General features: G+C 37.4%; 1 protein-coding gene across 6 annotated transcripts in view; it reads left to right on the top strand.

Moving 5' to 3' along the window:
• Positions 1-22,769, top strand: part of arap1 (ArfGAP with RhoGAP domain, ankyrin repeat and PH domain 1) — a 73,018-nt gene that overhangs the window by 36,159 nt on the left and 14,090 nt on the right. For all 6 annotated transcript variants that reach the window (XM_032590896.1, XM_032590895.1, XM_032590894.1 and 3 more), the window contains 11 exons: positions 1,011-1,210; positions 1,690-1,775; positions 2,379-2,561; positions 14,026-14,200; positions 14,581-14,715; positions 14,891-15,026; positions 16,448-16,550; positions 17,025-17,217; positions 17,345-17,390; positions 17,542-17,705; positions 20,739-20,951. In XM_032590896.1, the coding sequence (XP_032446787.1) occupies positions 1,011-1,210; positions 1,690-1,775; positions 2,379-2,561; positions 14,026-14,200; positions 14,581-14,715; positions 14,891-15,026; positions 16,448-16,550; positions 17,025-17,217; positions 17,345-17,390; positions 17,542-17,705; positions 20,739-20,951 (1,634 nt within the window). The remainder of the gene's footprint in view (positions 1-1,010; positions 1,211-1,689; positions 1,776-2,378; positions 2,562-14,025; positions 14,201-14,580; positions 14,716-14,890; positions 15,027-16,447; positions 16,551-17,024; positions 17,218-17,344; positions 17,391-17,541; positions 17,706-20,738; positions 20,952-22,769) is intronic.

Below are 22,769 nucleotides of genomic sequence, written 5' to 3'. Positions count from 1 at the left end.
GCATTTATTTATAGATTATTTGCTGCGAGTGTGTTGTGACTGAATCACTGTGCCTTTTTCTGTTGGTCAGAGTCAAATCACATCAGAAACTTATGTCCTGGTTTCCATTTTCTACCACGTCTTTCGGGTTTTGGTTCCATTTCAAGATAAGATCATTTTAGTTGAACAGCCAATCATTTTCGGCACTTCTTCATATATTTTCTCCTTTCTGTTAAAAGGTTATTAAAATTCTGTTGTTTTTCAGAAGAATTTGTAAAATAGTTTGTTTATACTCTGGTTAATGCTGCATCTTTTATCCTGAAATATGTACCACCTTTTTACAAAAACCTTTTGTTTAAAGGTTTTAAAATATTGTTTAGAACACTGCGCTTTTAATTAATTAATCAATCAATCAAATTTTATTTGTATAGCACATTTCAGCAGCAAGGCATTTCAAAGTGCTTTACATCATATCAAACACAGAAACACAATGCAACATAGAATCAACAATCAAAACACAACATTAAGTAAAGTTCCATCAATAAATTTGTAATAGATTACGTTTCAAATACAATCCTAAACAGGTGGGTTTTTAGTCTAGATTTAAAGGAAGTCAGTGTTTCAGCTGTTTTACAGTTTGTTCCAAATTTGTGGTGCATAGATGCTGAAAGCTGCTTCTCCTTGTCCTAAAGACATTAGTCCTTTAATCCTGGAAATGTTCTTCAGGTGATAGAAGGCCGACTTTGTAACTGTCTTTATGTGGCTCTGGAGGTTCAGGTCAGAGTCCATCACTACTCCTAGGTTTTAATGATAGTTACATGTCTTTGATGCTGCTACACTTACCAGTAAATTATTTTCCACGTGGACCTAAACATATTTTTATCAAAATAAGAGTTTCTGTTTTTCATTTTACCATGACTGTAGCTGAAAGAAATGCTGGGGATGTTGAAAACAAAAATAATTATAATTCGGATTTGGATGAATTGTCAATTCAGCATCATTCCATGTTCTTGGCTTGCCTGTTTCCAAAGTTTTATAGCCGAGTCAGAGCAGTCGAGGGAGCAGTGGGTGCAGGCCATGAGGAACGCCATAGGAGAAGCGCTGTCCAACAGTGAGGTGGTTGAGCAGATCTGGAAGGAGCCTACCAACAGCTTCTGCGCCGACTGCGGCGCTCCACAGCCAGATTGGGCGGCCATCAACCTTTGTGTGGTGATCTGCAAGCAATGTGCAGGTTGGTTTCTATCTGCTTCAAGTTTTGTTTTGTTTTCTATTTGTATATTCATGTCCTCAATTGAACCATTATTGTGTTTTCTGTTTTTGTCGGTGAGCAGCAACATATACTAAATACTTACTGTGGAAAAAGAATATGCTCCTCTTTCAATTAATGGGCTTTGCACATCAGAACATATAATGTTTTTAGGTCTTTCCCAGGTTACAAGATTGTTTTTTATTTTACATTGTTCAGATTTGCAGGGGTGTCTGGGATGATCACTGTTTCTGACTTCACTGGGGAAAACTGTCAAATCTCCAACAAAATTGTTACATTTTATGGTTCAAAAACTGCAAAATTCTAGTAACAAAAAAGAGTGTTATTTATTTTTTGCCACAACTGTAGTAATGTGATTTGACAAGCCAGGTTTCGTGGCGCAGATGAAGTATTTAAAATAAGTCGTACATGATCAAGATTTGACTTGTATTTGGATGCTGTAGGAGAACACAGAGGACTCGGTCCGAGTATCTCCAAAGTACGAAGTCTGAAGATGGATAAGAAAATCTGGACAGAGGAGCTTATCCAGGTAAACAAGCTGAAAATAATCACATCATTAGTTGAGACTTCATTGTGCTGCAAGTTCGTGAGTTTGTCAGTCATTCACTGAGGATGATCCCAATTATCTACATTACAGATAATCTGATGAACACTAAATACCTACTTTCTTCGTAAGAGCCCTATATCTCTTGATAGCTCCTTGGAACAGGGTGCCCAACTTCAGTCCTTTAGAGCCACTTTCCTGCAATTGGAGGTGTGTTGGAGAAGCGATGCATCCTAAATTTACAGGATCATAGAGCTGAAGGACTGGATTTGGGCTGCCTTGTTTTAAAGTGACCATAGAACTACCAAATTTTATAGAGCAATAACTGTTTAGTTCTCATAAGTATCAGAGGCACATGTACATGGGAATAACTTATTCCCTCATGTCGCATGATTTTACATGCATTACTAATTAATTTTAATTTTAGTGGATTGGTAACGGTGAGTAGAGAACAGGTTTACATTACATAAAGAGCTTGTTGCAAGATGAAGCTTACAGCTCTAAAACTGTTAAATCTATGATTATCTTAATTGTTATTTTTTTCTCTAACGTTTCAGATTTAAGTGGCTCTATTCATTTATAACACAGGTTTTCCTAAAACTCGGGAACGAACGGGTGAACAGTTTCTGGGCCGCTAACGTCCCGCCAAGTGAAGCCCTATCGCCCTCTAGCTGCAGTGAAGACAGACGCCGCTTCATCTCTAACAAATATCGCCAGGGCAAATACAGAAAGTACCATGCGCTGTATGGGAACCAGAGAGAGCTCAACAATGTAAGTTGAAATTACTATGCAAAGTCTTTGGTTCGTGTATTTCAACAGGAAGGCTGATCAGAGTAAGCCAGCATTGCTGTTTCATTCATTTGAGCTTGTAGTCTTTGCTTGTCATGGAAAATGCTGGATTTGGAAATGTTGGTAATCTTTTGAAAATCTCAGCGTTGGGGATGCACTTTTTTTTTTTTTTTTAAACATACACCTAGACAACCGCCATGTTAGCAAAGCTTTAACTGGATAACTGTGTTGATTCATCTCATGAAATGTGTTTGGTTAGCACAAATTACACAGAAGCTTGTTCTAACCGAATTCTTCTTGAACATCATTGTTTAGATAAGCAAGGAATGACATAGACACATCCAAAGCAGTAACGGGTTTGGTCCTTTAACAGCAACCACAAAAAGGGACTCCATCCCTCGTCAATAATGAATTGGGTCAATTGGTTACTCTATTTTGCCCTGAGGTGCGAGTGTGTGTATGTGTAGATGGTTGTTTGTCTTGTGTGTCTGTGTTTCAATGTGATGGACTGTCCGGTGTATCTTACTTCTTGACCATTGACCACTTGAGATGCGCGCTAGCACCCCACCACATGACCCTCCAAAGACAAGCAGGTGTAGTGGATGGATGGATGAAAAGAGCAGGAGCTTCTGGCCAATATCAAGGCATCAACTTGCAAAGTCAAATGTCCTTTAAGTCATATTTGATATATACAAATTTTTTATAATGACTTACTTAAGGTACCATAGTTATTTTATTGTGCAATAAAATGGCACTATGTAGCAGAGAAATACACAATACCACCCCTTTAAGATGTGGCATATATCTTTTGTTAACTAGTCTGGGGTGTCGAAGATCACATAGATGAAGCTAACCTCAATAACTTCTAGTTTCAGCTGGTACCTGTAATATTTTTTCCCCATCAAAATAGAGGAACATGTATTCATCCTCTTTTTTCCTAAAGATTGATGCTCTTCTTTATTTTACGACCCACAAGTAAGAATTAAATGGTTCCTGAAATTACAACAAATTTCCTTTTTTCCATTTCTAGTTAACTAAAACATTTAGTAAAGTTAACTGTTTTCTAAATGTCATGTAACAATTGCAGCTTTAAATGAGTTTCATTTTGTTACAGTGCAAAAGCGTCTTTTCTTGTAAAGGTTGCTACCTCCTCTTAACATTAATGTACAGTACAGACCAAAAGTTTGGACACACCTTCTCATTGAATTCAATGAGAAGGTGTGTCCAAACTTTTGGTCTGTACTGTACATTTGTGAAATTTAATGTCAGAATAAATTAAACAAAAATGATTTCATACTGGTAAATGTTGTGTTCTTGCTCCTTTTACCTGGGAGAAAATGTTGCAAATCAGCTTGGATGTAGAACTACAGCAATCCTCTCCAATCACTGTCTTTCTGTCTTTGTGTCAGAAAGACCTCTGAACCTACAGTCTGCTGTAGGACATTGTGGAATTATGAAGGTTTTTTTGTGGTTTTGCTGAGATTCAGGATTTGTGGTCAAAAATCTTAGCGTTTCAGTTTAAGTTTGGTCTCTTAATCGCGACTTAACCCACATGCAGCAACAAGGTCACACACAGTATGTTGTTGACGCACATTTAACACCTGACTATGAATTATTGTTTCCCCTCCCTAAAGCGTGTGTGTGTGTGTGTGTGTGAGTGAGTGAGTCAGGTGTTTGCAATTTGCAGAGGGAGATAAAGGAAGTTAAAAAAAAATTTTAAGCTTCTGGTTCTACTCTTTTTTTCTGTTGATGCGAATTTATACTCTTCTGCATTTTCAAGTAAAACAGCTGTATTGGCTTTTGACAGATAGCTGACAGCTATTCTACCTGTTTTATTGCTGTCAAAGCTAAAATACTTGAAATTCTTTAGTCCATCACTTGTTCTTTTCCCATTGGGTGTGTCTTCAAAAATATTTGTTTTTATGCAATTTTGTAGTTATCCTGGGAAAGATTAGGAATAAGTAGACAGTAAGTTCAGCACTAAGGGTGTTTTATGTAGCTATACATTTTACTAAATACAGGTATATTGGTTTAGTCCTGCCTTATTTTACTGTTTCTGTGTTTTTCTTTTTTTTTTCCTGAATATGACATCACTACTCACTGATTTAACTGGAATGTGCTCTAACTCCGCCTCTCCCTCCCTCCACTGCTTTTCGTCCTTCTCCTGTCCTCATTGTTTGGCTGGAACTGCTCAAGAAAGTTGATCTGCTCCCTATTGGCTTTTTGTCTCATCTGTAAGTTGCTTGTGAACTGTGTCTGATTTAAGGTTTTTGTAATAGTGTATTTATAGGAGTTTATTATAAACCTGTTGTTAACTTCTATGAGTTGACAGTTAAATTGAGCTGTGTGTCAAGGGAACTGAAAACTTGAAGCTAAAATCTGTGTTTGCAGGAGAGGGTAGTGAAAATGTTTAGTGTGCCTGCAGTCTGGTTTCCACACGGTTGATTTTGTTAACAATACGAGGATAAATGTGTCTTCTTAACAAGGGTCGACTGTGTGTTAGTGGACTTTGAGTCTAAATGCTATCTCTGTGAAACTGTTCAAATGAATGTGAGACTGTGTTTATGTTGCATAGTTTTGAAGCTGCAAAAAACTGTTTCGTTGGTTTGTGCTTGTGAGAGCACAGCACACTGAAGGGATTGTGTGTATTTTCTTCACTGGAGTGGGCTGGGATATGTTAACATGCATATTAATGTGCATGTGTGGGCATGCTTATGTGCCCCTTTTTTTGTTTTTGTGCATGTATACTCATAAGTTAACACCATTTCACTGCCATTTGCTCTCTCATGACCGGCATGCGGCCAACTATAGATCACCAGTTCAATTAATGTTTCATGCAAGAGCGATTCATTACTAAAAGTCATATCACTCTGCACTCTTTACACAAAGAAGGCCTAGCTCTATTTTGTCAATAAGGCATCTATAGCAGAATTAGATTCCTCAACTAGTTGGATAATTGGGATCTTCAGGAGGAGGAATGGGCAAAAATGGAAGGAAGACGGGTAAACAAGAACAAGCTTTATGCAGGTTGGTCTGGCAAGTTGTAGACGCTCAGAAAGATAATACCAGATCTGGCTGAAGAAGGTGGAAAAGAAGCCAAAAAGTCAAAATAAGAGGTTAATTACATACATTTATGGGAAACAGGTCTTCCAGCACCCTGAGCCTACAGAAGCAGAAACAGTAAGTTTTTTCACTTGTAGATATTGAAGGTGCGCAGGAGAATGTGTGGACAATTTGGTTCAGATCTCGTCCTTCTGCCGCCAGTCACATGCTCCTTCACAGCGAGGGACTTTCCTTTGGAGATGCTCTCACACAGTTGGAAGTCTGATGGTGTTTGGAGTGTCAGTCTGTAGCTTACAAGAGGCAGGACAAAACGCAGGAAATTACAGCTGTGTTTTCTTTGCAACATGTTGGGTCAAGCAGATGTTGTGTTGATTGGACAGTGTCCACAAGACATTCCATTGGAATGCTGTGTCCGCTTGTATTTGCACAGCTCCTTGCAGCACATGTTTAAAACCTGACTTTAAAGTTTTTATTTAATTGCACAGTTTTAGCCAAACCAAAGGTGGATGACAGCTCTATTGTAAATTTTACCAGTGGTCTTCATCAGTGTGTGGGTAGAAGGATTTAATTTGATCTGGATTGAATTCTGGATTCTGAGTGGAGAGCCAATAGCAAAATGAAGCTTAAGCAGGTATGGTCTAACTTCAATGGTCTCTGTGTTAGAAAACTATTCTGATAATTAGGACACAGGGTGGGGGAAAGCCTAGTGATTAATTTATTGAACTAAATATAAACATGAGCCAGTTGCTCTTTGAAATTGACAATGCCTAAGATTGGTAAGACTTGTCTCCCTTCAAAGAACTGTAAATCCCATCCCTATTCTAAAGATGGATGTTCTTACTTTCTAGTCAGAAATAATAATGGCCTTAGAGTTGGAATTCCAACTTGGAGCTCAGCATGCAGCCCCAATTTGAGCATACAAAATAACCAACCGTTGCTATTCCCATTACGTTATTTATTAACTTTTATGGTGGTTTGTGTCTTATTAATCCAATATGACACATAGTGAACTATCTGTTTATCTATCTATGTTCCTTTCCTGCTTAGGCACATAAAATGGAGAGAAATTTAGTTACTTGTATTGCTAATAGATGTTGGTTTTCCCACATGCAGCCAGATCATTCTCTACTGGAGTGAAACTTCAGCTTTCACTTCCACATGACTCAAATTGACGACATTTGCTTGGGTGTCCAGCTGCTTTTAAAGAAATGTCACTTGTTGTTTTCTAACTGTATTCAGAAAACGGGTACATTTTTAAAAGCTACAGGGCGCTGTCTTTTGGCTTCTGCACCATAAATGTTTGTTTTGCGCAAGTAGAATTATTGGAATAAAGTCAAATTAGTCTTTCTTGTAACCAAAGGAAAAGCGTAGTAGGCTTGTTTCAGTCAGTTGAATGGCAGTGACAGCAATATATGTAGTCTTAATACGCTTATAAAGTAGGTAATAGTTTTAAACTTTATTATAGAGGCTTCAAACTCAAATATTAAACATAGGCGATTGATGAAGACGAAACCACTGAAACAATGATATGATATACCAGTGTTATTGGTCACCCAAACAATGTTCTAACTGTCTTTGAACAGCTAAAGAAATCCCCCCATGTGTCTGGCAAACTGTATTTGGTTTTTGAAGAGGACACATGCTGGTTTGGCATCATTGAGCTGAGAATCCAAAGACAGCCATTCATTGGTCTAACATCCTCTTTAGTGTGCTGTTACATAAAGCTTGGCATAGACTTCTTGAATGTACAAAGACAATGTGTCTGAAGATAAACAGAAAGTAGGAAAAAGTTGTCAACAGTAAAAATTGTACAATATGACAATGAGTTTTTGATATCCTGACCGAGTGAGAACATATATACATAACCTTGCTACAAGCAGAGCCAAACTTTTTCATGCTCAATCTTCTGCTGTTTCTTCTATTGTATATGGGCTTATTTAAACATAAACAGAAGCAAACAAAGTGCAAAAGGGAAAACCTGAAGCCTGTTCACATCTATGAAATTTGCAATATGTTCCATTTCATTTACTCTGTGTGAATTGTGTAAAATAATCAGTGTGCTACTTATGAGAGCATAATAAGCTACTTTTTCCTGTGATGTCATGCTTATATGTTGGTTGATGTTTAATTGTCACCTGTGTATCTGGGGATTACTTTTCAATGTGCTATTTATAGAGTATAAGTGCTCCAAAGCTTGTCAGGTGAATCACCTGAATTAATCAGAACATTGGTCAGGCTGTCATCAGTTGGAGCCACTTGCAGGATTTGGCTTGCTAAAGGAAAGCGAATCTTTACCGTTGCACATAGAGTCTGCATAGTGTATCATGAGAAGCATAATTATAAAGGCATTGTCACTACATGTTAGTCTCTCTTTAGTAAATTCCACATTAGTGTTATATGTGATGTATATATTGCATGTGTGTTACAATGCATAATTCAGAGATTTTTGACATTTCTAAAAAAGATCAGTGGCAGCACAATTTAGCTGTTGATTAGATGTGCTGCAGTGCCAAATGTATCAAAAGGTATTGCTTGAAGCAGATGCGCAACAGTATTACAGAGTATTACTATCTGCTGTATAGGCAAGGAAATTTTACTTGTATAGTACATTCTCAGCACATTAAATTGTCTTTGACAACAAGACAGTTCAAAGTCCTTTACATGATTAAAAGGAAAATAAACTGTATAAAGACTCTGCTTTTTATAATCTGAATGTTTATTGTATTTATTGACACAAACTAACCCCAGAGGTTGTAAAATATGGGTTTTTATTGGCTTGTTTTTTCGTTTTGGGGGTTGTAAAGTTAGGTTCTCAAAAGAAAATCTAGTTTTCAGTTAGCTTACTGTTGCTAATTTTATTATATTACCTTTTTTCTATTTCAGCAAAGTGACTCATTTTCCCATTCACACTGTAGGATTTCAGACAATTATTTATTTTCCAGCTTTTTACCCTCTCCCTTCTCCTTTTGGTGTTTCTTTTTTCTTCATTCTTCTTTTTTTAATCTGTCTGTATTTTCACTCCTCCCTTTCTCTGTAAATTGTTCCTGGTGACATAATGCTGGAGCAGGCCTGTGTTGTTCTCATCTGGAGTTAATACACAAGCGTAAGTGTGTATTACGCTTGTGTATATGTGTGGCTGTGTGGGCCTTCTTTCAACATATTGTGTCTTTGAATGTGTTGGTGTCTGTTTCTATATAGTGAGTTTGCAGCCAAGTACAATCATTGAATGAAAATAGAAACTTAAATCCTTTCATCTTCTTTTCATGACATTTTTCTTTCTTCTGTTTCCCCTCATCTTTTCATTTTCTTCCAACTCTGTCCAATGGAGCAGCAAAGGGCGGATGGAGGTCTGTGATTTTTAAGACACACCCAGATAAAAATCTCTCTCTGCCTCTCTTTCTCCCTGGGGAAACTGAGCAAGATTCTTGTATTCCCTTCATCTGTATGTGTGCATGCGTACAGGGGTGTGAGTGTGTGTGGGGGGGGGGGTGCTAATACTTTGCTCTGTTTCATAGGGAGCAGATGTTGAAGGGTGAGGTCTTAAACACTCAAACAACCCATTTCCTCATTGTACTTTGCTCCAGTTGGTTCCTATCAGTCAGTCAAAGGGAAGTTGATCGGCTTTATCTGAGCAGCACACTGACCCGCATACACTGCTCTCACACGTGCGTCCACATGGAACAGCAGACTGGATTTGTTTAGTTTACAAAGCACTAAACACAGTTAATATAACAATCTCAAAACATTATGATACCGCTTTCCATATGTCCAATGAGTGAGTATTATTTTTCCTTTACAATCTTCACTGCATTACAGTCTGATCATGTTGATCAATTTGGAAAAGTCAAAGAAGTCCTCAAAATGGGAAGTATTTAAGCACTTTTCAAAACTTTTATTCCTTTAGAACTTACCCTAAAGGAGTTAGCAATTTACTAAATTACTAGAGCAATTTAGAAAGACCTATTTAATAAAATGCATGTTTTTAGACCAGTCAAACAATAATTTTCTTATAATTGTAACTTTTTGAGACATTGTCACTCACACTTCAACCTACTGTATGTCCTCTGGCATATCTGCCAGACCAATGGCCCGCTAATGATGTTACTTCATCTCAAACTATGCTATGCAGACACTCTTTCTGCACTGATGAAGATTGATTTAGCTTGGCATGTCAAATGCTTGAAGTGGCTGCCAAAGCTGGGGTCTTGTATCTAGTTTATGTTACCACTTCTTTTTTTAGAGTACCCCAGAATTTTGCCAAACAAATAAACAAACACACTTAAATGTGGTAGAAGTTTCTTCAACACAAAACATGTGTTGCCAGCCCAAAGAGTCTTTTGTTTTTAATCAACTCTGTCAACAAAGCATGGAAATTTAAAAACTTCTACCTTTATACTTCAAAATAAAAGTTTCATACCTAAAGACATTATCTTTATAATAAGAGCTGATCAGCTTCAAGATTGTTCTTTAACATTCAACATTCACTGTATTGTTATTCAGCACCACCCCAAAGGCACAACGCAGAACAAAATTACACTGCACAAGCAATATAAAACATATATAACATTTAACCCCCCCCCAAAAAACATCAGTTTTAAAAAGAGGCACGCATGAGACAGACTTTAACTTGGCCAGGAATATCATGTTGCTAAACTTTGTTGGAGTGATATTGTTTCTGAGTAATGGATTTTTACACTTTGCACATCACTTTACTTGGTTTAGGTCACAAGATTATTAATGTGGGAGTGGGGAACACTGATCTTGATCTTTTACAGGTTCACAGATGTTGTTGGCACTTCATATATTTTACTCTTATTTGTATCACCAGCAAATAACACTAGCAAATATCAGTTTCCTTGATTGTCAAAAACAAGCATCAGACCTGAAATGAACCATAACTGTCGATACAAACCCCAAGTTTGTAGCTATAATTTCTGTGTTTGGGGTGCGCTTCAATTTGTAGTTTTCTAGGGTTGCACTGTTCTCCATAAATCATAGTTTAAAACTGAGTCGATAACTAATCATAGCTGTGTTCTCATAACAACCATGACCTTTGGGTTATTAGTAGCAGCTTATTTAACATATAATGGAAAGATTTAGTAAGAGAAAAAGGGAGGGACAGGAAGGAGCGACACACTCGCTCCACTGACCAGCACTTGTAAATTTTTTGCTATTGATCCTAATGGTTCTGAGCATACAGCCACTCATGTCTTTGTTTACTATTCTGATAGCTCATCAGCATTCAAAACAGGTCTTGTGAAATTCTTTTCTTTTCTCTTAACTTTACCATGGTTCAAGTGATCAATATTATCACTAATTCACTTTATCTACCTTTGCTTATTCTTTCTGTTTTGACTTTTATTTTCCCTTATTACTTCTAGAATAACATTTTCCAGAAAATGTGTCTCCAAACTGTGACTTTGACAGGCTCCATACATAAGTAGAACCATTCTTCTATCCATTAAGAGCTGAATGACTGATGTATGTGCTGTAAAATCCAAAAGGAGCTGTGAAGAAAGCCTGATTTACACAAACACTGTTTGGCAGTTTTATTGTTGCAGTAATGTGGCGTGTATCATGCTGAGTCTCATGAGATTGTGCTCGTCTCCAGATGCCTGACCACAGCTTTTGTTCAGAATTATATTCTTTTTGTGTCTTCTGGGCGTGTGTTTGTTTGTTATGTGTGTGTGTGTGTTAGGGGTTTTCTTTTGCAATTTTAATCTGTGTTAATTGGTTTGTTTGTCTGGATCTGTGTGCAGAGTTTTAATGGCGCTTAAACATAGGAGAGGCACAGTCTGGATGTGTTGGTGTGTGACGGAGACTTGTGGAATTTCTCAGTCTGATCCAAAACAGCTTATTGGGATTATCCCAAGATAGACGCATGTGTGTGTATCTTAGTGCAACTGCATGAATCAGAGGTAACTTCCTGAGATCTTAAAATAAAGAAATAAATAAAGAAAATTGTTACCAAAATGAATCTGCTTTTATATCTTCACTATCTTTGTTTTTCTGGTGTTACTAAAATATACAGATGTTATCATAGAGTTTCTAGTGTGTTATCTGGTTTTGTTTTGCCATAATAACTTCAAATATCTTCATTATAAGCCAAGAAAGCAGCTAACATAGTTATTAAAGGTAGGAAAAACCCCGTCCTGAATCATTTACAACAGTTTTTAGTAAATTTAGTTTCCTCTGTGTACAAGACTCACTAAACCAGTGGTTCCCAAAGATTTTCTGGGCCCCCCTATGGATTACAATAAAATCCCCCCCCAAAAAAGAAAAAAAATCAACTGGGCAGACACATTGTTCAACCAGACATAAATCTATACACATATTTTGTTTTCAAACTCCACTGAAGTTTATTTCACACTTCAGGTTGCAACAAAACACACTACAAACCATCATTACAGTGAAACATTTTTGTGTAACTGTTTTGTTTCTTTTTCATTCATCCACACCGCGCCCCCCCTGCAATGGCACTGTGCTCATGATCCTTGAACTTTCTCACGCTCTGTAACTTTACAATCATAAACTTCTCTTTATTGGGATTTTATGTGAAAGACAAGGACACTTCTGTGTCCTTGTCTTTCACATAAAGACAAGGACTCATTACCTTTTTCATTGTAATGAAAAAGGTAATGATTCATGGTCTGAAATTTGTATTTAGCCCGTTTACTTTAACTAAAATTAAAAGCCTTCAGAAGTCATCCAGATTGTAAGCAGTTTATAAGTGTCTGATTTAGTGTCAGTCTAAATACATTTGTTCTGTGAAGGCCTCAGACTCAATTGTGGCATTAACCTTACCAGGTAAAGCAGTCATGAATCTTGTTTTGATTTTGGCAACGTATTAAATGGACAGAGTGGTTTTAAATCGTGTCCAAAATATAATGCACACATCAGTCTGTCAATGGAGGGGAGTCCTTATGTGGTAATGTTTAATCTGCTCTTTACCCTTTTTTTCCATCACGCCTTTCTTTTCACATTTCTGCTCTCTTGTGATGTTGATTTAGATTCTCAGCTATTTCTGGAGAAGTGCTTTGCTTGTTTGCACACGACTTGACATGGTGTGATATAACTGGAGATAATCCTGTTCATTTACTCATGAGTTTATTTTACAAGTTATGTTTTCATATTATTCTTTTCATATTATTCTTTTATATTATTACTCTCATATTATTCTTCTTTTTATATTTACTTAACTTCTCTTTCTTTTGTAGTATGTTATTAACTTTGTTTAGGATGTTTGCTTGGAAGCTAAAAACGTTAAACATTCATGTGTTATTAGTTCCATCTGTAACTGATTAGTTGTGGTCAGCCACATGCCCTTATAAGGGCATGTCCATGAGAGGTTCCAGAATGTAAAGACGGTTGGTCAATTCTCTGTGTGACTGTGTGAAGAGAAGCCCAACCTCCTTTTTCTATACAATAAAGAGAAATGCAAAGAAAGAACTGGTAGAATTGAGTCCGGACAGTGTTTGACAGCGATTCGTCGCGTCTGTTCTCAATTCTCCTATTCTGCAGAAAAGAAATCAAAAGAAACCTAATCTCTGTCTCTGGCTGGTTCTTTGCAGGTTGTGACAAAATAACCCTATCAATCATGTTATTTGTGCTCTTCAATCAATCAAATAAAATTTTATTTGTATAGCACATTTCAGCAGCAAGGCATTTCAAAGTGCTTTACACCATATCAAACACAGAAACACAATGCAACATAGAATCAACAATCAAAACACGACATTAAGTCAGGTTCCATCAATAAATTTGTAATTGATTACAATCCTAAACAGGTGGGTTTTTAGTCGAGTTTGCATCCATAAAAGGTCTACCTGTTACACTCCTACTGTGTTATATGGAACAAAATACCTATTGGTATTTTTATTCCCAGTCAAGCTCACAATCACACAGTTTAAAACGATGTAAACAGCCTTTCAATGGGCTTCCGGCACGAGGTTCCGTACACCTCTTTCACGGAATTTCGAGCAGGGACTCCGCCGTCCCTCACGGATTTTTGTGCAATTCTATGGTACCTGTTAGTGTCTAGAATTTACAGGGTTTGTGTTACGCGCAATGACCCTCAGTCACTCGCCGTTTTTCTTCCTGCATGGGGCTCTGTACACCTCTTTCACGGAATTTCATGCTTTCATTGACATGCTCTTATATGTTATGTATCTATTAGCATTCCAATCAGACTAGATATGTTATTATTTTACCTTTTTGTCTTATTATGCAAGAAATGAATGAGAAATTTACATGTTTTTTGTGTTCACCGTCAGAAATGAGTGGAGAAAAAAAAACGTTATTTGGTTTCATTGCTTATCTGCAGATGTCTTAATCTAACTGCGCTTTTACTGATGTATCTTGGTGTTCTGCTGTCTCTCTCCAGGCCCTCTGCATAAATGTGCAGTGCAGTGATTTACTGGAGACGCTGAGCCTGATTTTCTGCGGTGCAGATGTGAATTGTTCAACCGGTATGGCAAATTGTCCGTCCCCTGAGTCCCTAGCCAGTTCACATTCCCAACCTCTGCAGGCCGAGTTAATCAAACACAACCTCAACACAGGTACAGCATTTGACTCCTTTCTGGGCACCAGAAACGTGTCAATTTAAAGTTGTACATAACCATGAAAGTTGAATTAAAAATGAAATTGTCATAGTTGCATTACACGAGGCTGAAATTCTTACTGTACTGATGCATTCTAGGTTTGAATGGGTTAGATAAGAGATGTAGATAAATATGAAGTTGTTTAAGTACCTCATAATCATCTCATCTCAAACTTCTATGCCATTTGTGTCAACGTCTATAGTTGTGTTTTGGACAAAGATAATAATCTGTGATAAGATGCAGACTTCAAATTATCTTCAAAGTTTCATTAGTTTTGCAGATAACTGTTCTTTTTCACTTTGTGCCTTTGCATTATTTTGTTTTTATATTGTTTTTAGAGCTGCCCCAGTTACAGGTGGAGGCTGATATGGATCTGAAACATTACCCACCGCCTCCTTGCGTGTCTTACGAGGGCTACTTGTTCAAAACTGCATCCATGGGGCGGGCTGTGGCGGAGCGCAAAGTGAAAGAGGGTATGTGTAAAAAATCTGTGAACCAAAAGGTTTATTAAGTAATAAGTTTGATTTTTGTTATGTGAATATATTAAACTGGTCAACAATGATATTTTATGAACAATCTAATAGGCTAAAAATAAGAAAAGTACCCTTCATGCTGAAAATTTGTTATAATGCTTGGCATTCTGTTTAGAGTTCAGTCGTCGTTGGTGCATGCTAAATGATGGCATCTTCAGCTACTATGAACACGACAAGAGCACCAATCCTAACGGGACACTTAAAGCATCGGAAATTGTTTGTTTGGCTGTCGATTCGCCTGAGAAACACGGGTAACCACAAATGTTCCTTTCACATGATTCAAAAATTGCTGTAAATACATTTTAAACCAGATTCATTTCAATTCAAAAACACTTTTGATCCCAAAGGGAAATTAAAATGCAGTTTAAAATTTAGGCGATAAGTTCTATGTTCATGAGATGAACATGTTTTGGTCTGAAATGTGCAGACTGATCCCAGAACAAAAGCAAAAGACCTTACATGCCTGAAGCTGGCAAGACAGTGTCATTATCCACAGTAAAACAAGTCCTGTGCTGATATGGGCTGAATGACAACTCAGCAAGGAAGAAGCCATTACTGCAATAGCAACATAAAAAGCCATATTACAGTTTGCAAATACATTCCAGGATAAAGACCTCGATTTATTTTTGGAAACTTGTCCTGTGATCTGATGAAGTTAAGCTTGAAGTGTTGGGCCCTAATGACCAACATTACATTTGGAATAAAAAGGAGGAAGACAGCAAGACGGAGAACACCATCCTAAACGTGAAGTAGAGGTAGTTGCAGAATCATGTTATGAGGAAGTTCTGAGGAAGGACTGGTGTACTTGATAAAATAGATGGCACAATGAAGAAAAAACATTTTGTGGAAATAATTAAGCAACATTTAAAGACATCAACTAGGAAGTTAAACCTTAGGCAGAACTGGGTATTCCAGGCTGACATTAACTTTCATCATACCATCAAAGTAGCTACAAAGTAAATTAAGGACAACAAATCCCTTCAGTTTTGAAGTGGACAAAACAGTGTTCTGATTGCAGTCACATAGAAAGTCTGCAAAGCTGAAAAAGTGAGCAAGAGAGCTTACATAACTTGACTCAGTTACGTTTAGTCAGGAGGAACGGGTCAGGATTCCAGCAAGCTATTGTGAGAAGCTTTTGGGTGGATAAACAAATTAATGTGTGACCCAAGTCGTGCAGTTAAGACAATTCTACCAAAGACTTAAGAAAAGTATTCACATTATGCATTCGAAGAAAGTAAAACAAAAGCTCTCATACCAGCGTTTCACTATTAGAAATGATTTCGTTATTTCTAACTGACCTAACATATTTAGTCTGATTTAATTTCAAACAGTGAGGGGAAAGAAGGTTGTGTATTTTTTTTTAAACTGTATGTAAATGTCTGGTTTCAACAAGTAATTATAGCTTAAACCAAACACATTGATAAACATTTTCTAGGAATGTTGCAACGACATTATATTTTAAAAAATATAATTCTTTGTCAACTTTCCAGTTCAGGCTAATCAGGAGCTAAACTGGGGTCAACATGGGGTTGATCACGATTTATAGAACTGAAAACATTTCTTTGCAATAAAATCAGAAAATTGAGTCTGGAAAAGTTCTGAATTTTAAAACAAAAAATGTAATTGAGTATCTTTTCTGCCGTTTCATTCATGATCTCTTTGTGAATTACAGGTATGACTTTACCTTTGAAGTCTACTCAGAATCTGAGCGTATTTATCTGTTTGGCACTGATGAACCAGACAGCCACAAGGAGTGGGTCAAGTGTATTGCCAAGGTAACATTTCTGCACCACTATGCATAGCCAGTCCTTCCTTTTTCCATTTATTCACCTGAAACGGCAGAGCTCTGATTGGACAGGAGATATGCAAATCATGCCAGAGAGGAAAACGGTATCTTGTTGTCAGAAAAAGTGTTTTCAAATAGCATTGTTTAATCATCAAGGTGTGATAAAAGCCCTCCAGAGCTTCTGCTGTTGGCTGCTGAAAGCCAGTAAATGTTTCATGCAGAAATCAAGCCACCAAAGTATGTGCTAAACTGGGCTATTATTGGAAAATTGGATGCGTCAGATGAGGTCAGGCAGAGAGGAAAAAATGTTGAGGAGCCACATGATTGACTGCTGACTTTATAAATGCCCACTGTACTTACTGTGTACTTGTAACAGCAATACATGTTAAAGTTTTTATCGAATGAGGTATGAGAAAAAGAGGAATATATTATTTCTTTCTAATTCATTTTCTCCTGTCTGCAGACTTTTATCCCAGCCACAGCAGAGCCTTTGCTGAGGCTGAGTTTTGAGCGGATCGGACGGCTGAAGTGTAAAGATGGCTTGAACTTACAGAAATCCAAGGTCGGCTGGTTCGCTCTGACTGGCTCTACTCTTCATGTTTACCTGGAGAACAGCAAGGGAGAGGAGATCCACCTGCGTAAACTCAATGAACTTTGTAAGTGAGACGTAAGAAGACAAACCCATAAAGACCCTTTTACTCTATAGAATTAATATATTTTGAACAAGGATGGCAACAGGCATGTGTTGGTCAGATTCAATAGTCATTTCTTGTCCCCTTACAGCAATTCAACAAGACAATGAAGTGTTGGTTCTTGTGGAGAAAGGCAGGTGAGGGCAAGTAGTGGTGTAAAATCCTATTTCTAATTTTCTAATGGCACACACCTTTCTAAATAGAGAAATTAGAGAAACAAGAAAAAATACTTCTGTATATATCACCTGTTTATTTTCTTCTTTCGACTGTGTCTCTGTTTTTATTAAGAACTCTCTATATCGAGGGAGAAAGGAAGTTGGACTTTGCCGGCTGGTGTGGGGCTATCCAAGCAGCGGCAGGGAGCGGAGGAGACACACTGAGTCAGCAGCAGCTCACAGACACAGATATACCTGTCATTGTACTCAGCTGCATCGACTACATCACGCAGTGCGGTGAGACACATCTTTTGGCATTTGTTCAAGTAAAAAAGGATGAAAAATATAGTCCTGTTACATCATTATTCACCATAAAATTAGATTTCTGGTAATGAAGCGCTCCAGAAATATTACTTTCTTGACACTTTGGGCATTTCTACAGTATTTTGGACTTTAACATAACAATGACAACAAGAGGGGAAATGTTTAAGGCTATAAAGGTTTGAAACGTTTCTGTTCAAATCAAAAGCCACAAAAATTTCCTCTCAAGACATTTTGTTTCTGAAAGTCCTTTTAGTGAAAAATATGATTTTTCCAGCTGTATAAAGCGTAGAGAAAATCCTTGCACATTTTTGTGAATACCGCTATACAGTGAAAGCATTGTATTTTTTACAGTGAGAATCTCTCATCAGCCCATGCCTAAAAAACTGATTGCATGTACTTATGAATCTCTAGAGATATATTTAGCTAGATGTTGCTCAGGTAAAAACCAACATCATAAACTTTTTTTGAAGGAAGCATTTTACTTATGTCAATACAAGTGGTGTGTTTTCTTATTTTGTGTTATCAATTTCCGTAATCAGTAACCCTGCTGTAATTTTTTTTTGTATTCATGCCGGAAAAAATAGCTAAAAATTGTCTGAAAAATCTGAATCTAAATGTTTACGTTTGGAAAACATCATATTCCATTCTAAAATGTGACATGTGGACACAAACTATAATTCTTAGAAAAAAAACATCCTCATGCATATAATCCTTTGTTAAAAAGTATTTGTATCACTTGATTCTTTTTACCTTTCGTCTCATGACAGCCATGTGTTTTTATGTATTTTGCTTTTTTATTTATAGACCACAAAGTAGTGTATAGTTGTGAAGTGGAACAAAAAGCATACGCTGTTTTCAAAGTCCTTTATGAATTCATGTCCTTGAAGTGTACAGTGGACATCAGTGTTGAGGCCTTGCCACAGATTCTCGATTGGATTTAGATAGGAATGTTGAGTTATAAATATGCTTTGAACTAAATTATTCCATTTTTACTCTGGTTGTATGTTTAGGCTTTAACCTGATGCTGGGTTTTCTTCTGGAATTACGCATTTAATTAACATAACTAGCTCCATTCATCTTCACATCAACTTTGACCAGTTTCCCTCACCCTTCTGGAAAAAAAGAACCCCACAGCCTGATGATGTCCTCACCATGTTTCCCTAAGGGGATGGTGTATCCAGGTGTGATATGCTGACATGAGCACCATTCTATACATATTTGCTTTGTCCCCTGCATAACTGGGAGCAAACGTTAACTAGGACTTCTTATTTACAACAATGGCTTTCTTCTTGGTACTCGCATTCTCTCACCTGAGCTTTAGATAGCTGCAGCTCCTCCAGAGTTACTGTTGTTTTCTTCATTGCCACTAATAATTTCCTAAGTAAGTGACTTCTGAAGGAAATTGGTTGCAAGGGAGATGAATAGAAATGCAGGGCATGTTTTTTTAAGCTTTTCTTTAATAAAAAAATATTGGAAATTATGAATGACTTTCCTTCCACTTCAGTTATGTGCTACTTTGTGTTGTCTGTCACACAAAATCCCAGTGCAAAGCATTATTCTCTTAGTTTTACTCCCAGTGTATTCGGCTGTTCTGTAGTTATAATCTGCTGTGCTGAGAGAGTCCCACCTGTGTCTGTGAACTCATGTGACTGTAACAAAGGTTCAGTCTGTGGGAGAATCAACGGACCACACGACAACAAAGAAACTCTGTTCCACCTCCATTTCTCTCCATTCTCCTCTTTTTCTTTGCTTGTGTTTTGTGTTCTCCATTTTATCTCTCATCTGTAAGGCTTCCTCCCTCCCAACCACCCAACAGGGAAAACAGATCCTGTTTCCTTGTTCATCTGCTGTTCCAGCTAATGCAATCATCCATTACAACGTGATCGAGTGCTGCATGTTTATTCATGCTTTCCCACACATTCTCTGTCTCTGCTTATATGAAAGGAGGAAAAATTCATGTCATACAGGAATGTGTTTTTCACACAGTTAAACACAGATTTAGTGGAAACGGATATTTGATGTTGGCTGCTTTTACTAAGCAAACATCAAAGCAGAAGAAAAACATTTCTTTTTTTGATTTACTGAAGGCTTTGTTGTGGAAGTGGTAGTTGCACATGTTTTAAATACTGATGTTTTCAGTTAATTCTTTCAGTTTGGAAAAGAACAACAACCAGCTGACTGAGAAAAAATTGTTCCTAACACTGGAAACAAATGTTTAATGAGTAATTAAATCTTCAATTGAACTTCAATAGCTTCAGCTTATGGTCGGATGTCACAGTTTTGCACAGTTCTTTGAGCTCAGTTAACTTTTCTTAGCCTGAGCTCAGCCTTTTAACTTTTTTCTTGTCTCTTAGAGTTTGGGAAAGTATAACACTTGATTTCAATATGATCTGCATGAGAATGGAGGATGAACAAAAGAATATGAAAAGAATAGAGATCCAGACTTGGAAATTAAGTAATGAATTTCCCAGAATGAGTTTGTCTATCAGGATCTGTTTAGATGGACTGCCTCAGAACTTCCACCTCCAACATGATTACCATCATGTCAGCTGTCATGTGTTTAGCATTTTAGGAACAGCTGTCTTGGAAACCGAAAGCTGATGGCCGTACAGTTAAATGCTTTGTGACTCAGAAGACTGTTAATTTAATTAAATTTAGTCTATTGTATGTTGACAACTCACTAATGTCCTCTCAGGCACTTTAGGAGGCAAATGGATTCTTTTTGTTCCCATCTTATTTAATTTGTTGCATGCTTGCAGTTTTGGTCATTAATAATATTTGCAGTCTATCTATATTTGATGTAAAATTACATGTAACCTTTTCATTTATATTTAATCAGGGCCTAAAACTGACAGTATTTGATGTAGTTTGACATGAAAGATCATGCAAATCATGCAAATTCAATATAATAAATGCTGTCAGAGGAACAACAGTTCATATATATATATATATGTGTGTGTGTGTGTGTTTTCATATGAGTGTTAAATTGTGTTTTATTTCTTCCAGGTATGACATCGGAGGGAATTTATCGGAAAAGCGGCGTGAACTCCCGTGTGGCGGCCTTGTGCGACAGATTCCGCCGAGATGCTCGTAGCCTTCGATTGAAGGAGGGAGAGCATCAAGTGGATGACGTCTCCAACACTCTCAAGCGCTTCTTCAGGGAGTTAGAGGAGGGGCTGTTTACGTCAGAGTATGCCTACAGCTGGCTCACCATCACTGGTAATTTGGACACGACGGCGCACATACAACTAGGCTGTGTGAACAATTCCGGACACAAAATATTTCCAATAGACGTAGGCCCTGTGTTTAATCCTTGCTAAGATCCTTCTCTGTACAGCTGACATGTTCTCATGAATGCGTCTGTTGTCTCTGGCTTCCACCCAAAGGTCAAAAAACATTCGTGTTGGGTTAACTATTGACTTGACTATTGTAGGTGTGAGTCATGTAGACACGAATGGTCGTCTGTTCTCTGTGTCTCTACTGGTACTGTGATGGACTGGTGATGCGTCTGGAGTTTACTCTGCCTCTCACCTAATCACTGCTGGAGATATGTCACCGTATAAAAGTGTTCATAATCCTTAAAGCTTTTCTATTATTAACAACCATGAAGTTGAATGTATTTTAGTTAAACTTCATGTGACAAAGCAGAACAAAGTAATACATTATTGTAAAATAGATGGAAAATCTTACATAGTTTCCAAATGTTTTGAAATAAAATCTGAAAAGAGTAGCATGCACTTGTATTCCGTTCCCTCTGAGTTAATCCTTTGTAGAAGACCCTATCGCTACAAGGCAGCTGAGGTGGGATAATCTGTCAACAGGACAGCAATTAAACATGCAGTCCACTCATCTATCCTTTGTGGAAGGGAGCCAAGAAGAGAGCATTTGTAGAAAGAAGACCATAAGACATCACGGTGGCACTTTGATGCACACTTAAAGCAGTGGTTTCCAAAATTCTTAGCTTCTGATCCACAAAGTAACATTGAAAGGCTTGTGACCATTACTGTTGGTTAGTTATGAAAATATTTTTACTGAGACAATTAATAGGTGCTTTGATGAGAGCAAAACCTGCCTCATCAAAACAGCCAGTATGAGGCTTTTATCTATTTGTTTTTTGTATTCATTTTTTAATAGGATCTCAAGATCCCACATTTGTTGATTTGTGACCCCAACAAGCCACAGCGAATGTGTGGAAAAAGGTTTTTAGCCTGTATGGAAAGCTCTTGTGTGGCAGTAAACTAACGTGGCACATTAACCTCCTCATACTGTACCATCCCTACTGTAAAACACTGTGGTGATAACAGGATGCGGTGGGAATACTTTTATTCATCTGGGGCACACATATTGTTCTGAGTCAATGGGAAGATGGATGGCTAAATATAGGGGACTGCTTGGGAAAATTGTGTGAAGAGGCTCCAAATCTCATGAGACTTTGGGAAGGTTAACCTTCCAGCTGGAGAAAAACCTTGAACATACAGCCAGAGATACACAGGAGTGGTTACGATCAAAGCATATTCATGTATAAGAATGGCCCAGTCAAAGTCCAAGCCTAAATTCACATGAGAATTTCTGCTAAAACTTGAAAATTTAGCAAAAAAAAAAAAAAAAATCTGTCTCCAAATGTCCAAAACTGGTGGAGATTTATCCTGAAATGCCTGCTCCTGTAAATGCAATTAAATGTGACCCTACAAAGTATTGGTGCTGGGGGACTGAGTACAATGTAGCCACACTTCCCAGAGCTTATTAAAAAAAAGGATATCCGTGAATCATTTTCCCTCAGAATGATTTGCCCCCCTGTGTTGTCTGATGGAGAAACAAAAAAGTGAATGCCGTAGGAATACTTTTGAAAGGTGCCTGTTCAAACTGTGCAAAGAGTAAAATCTGAAGGAGGAAGAAATGTATTTATATCTTTTTAGATAGTTTCAAAAATATTCAAACTCGATCATTTTAAGTCAAATCATTTTATCTGAATGTGCTGTAGCCGGTGCCATCATGTCTCACCAGCAATACTTTTCAGTCCTTTCTCTCCATAACTTC

The sequence above is a fragment of the Xiphophorus hellerii genome, chromosome 18 (genome assembly GCF_003331165.1).
Source record: "Xiphophorus hellerii strain 12219 chromosome 18, Xiphophorus_hellerii-4.1, whole genome shotgun sequence".
NCBI classification, from domain to species: domain Eukaryota; kingdom Metazoa; phylum Chordata; class Actinopteri; order Cyprinodontiformes; family Poeciliidae; genus Xiphophorus; species Xiphophorus hellerii.
This window is presented reverse-complemented; position numbering and strand designations above follow the sequence as displayed.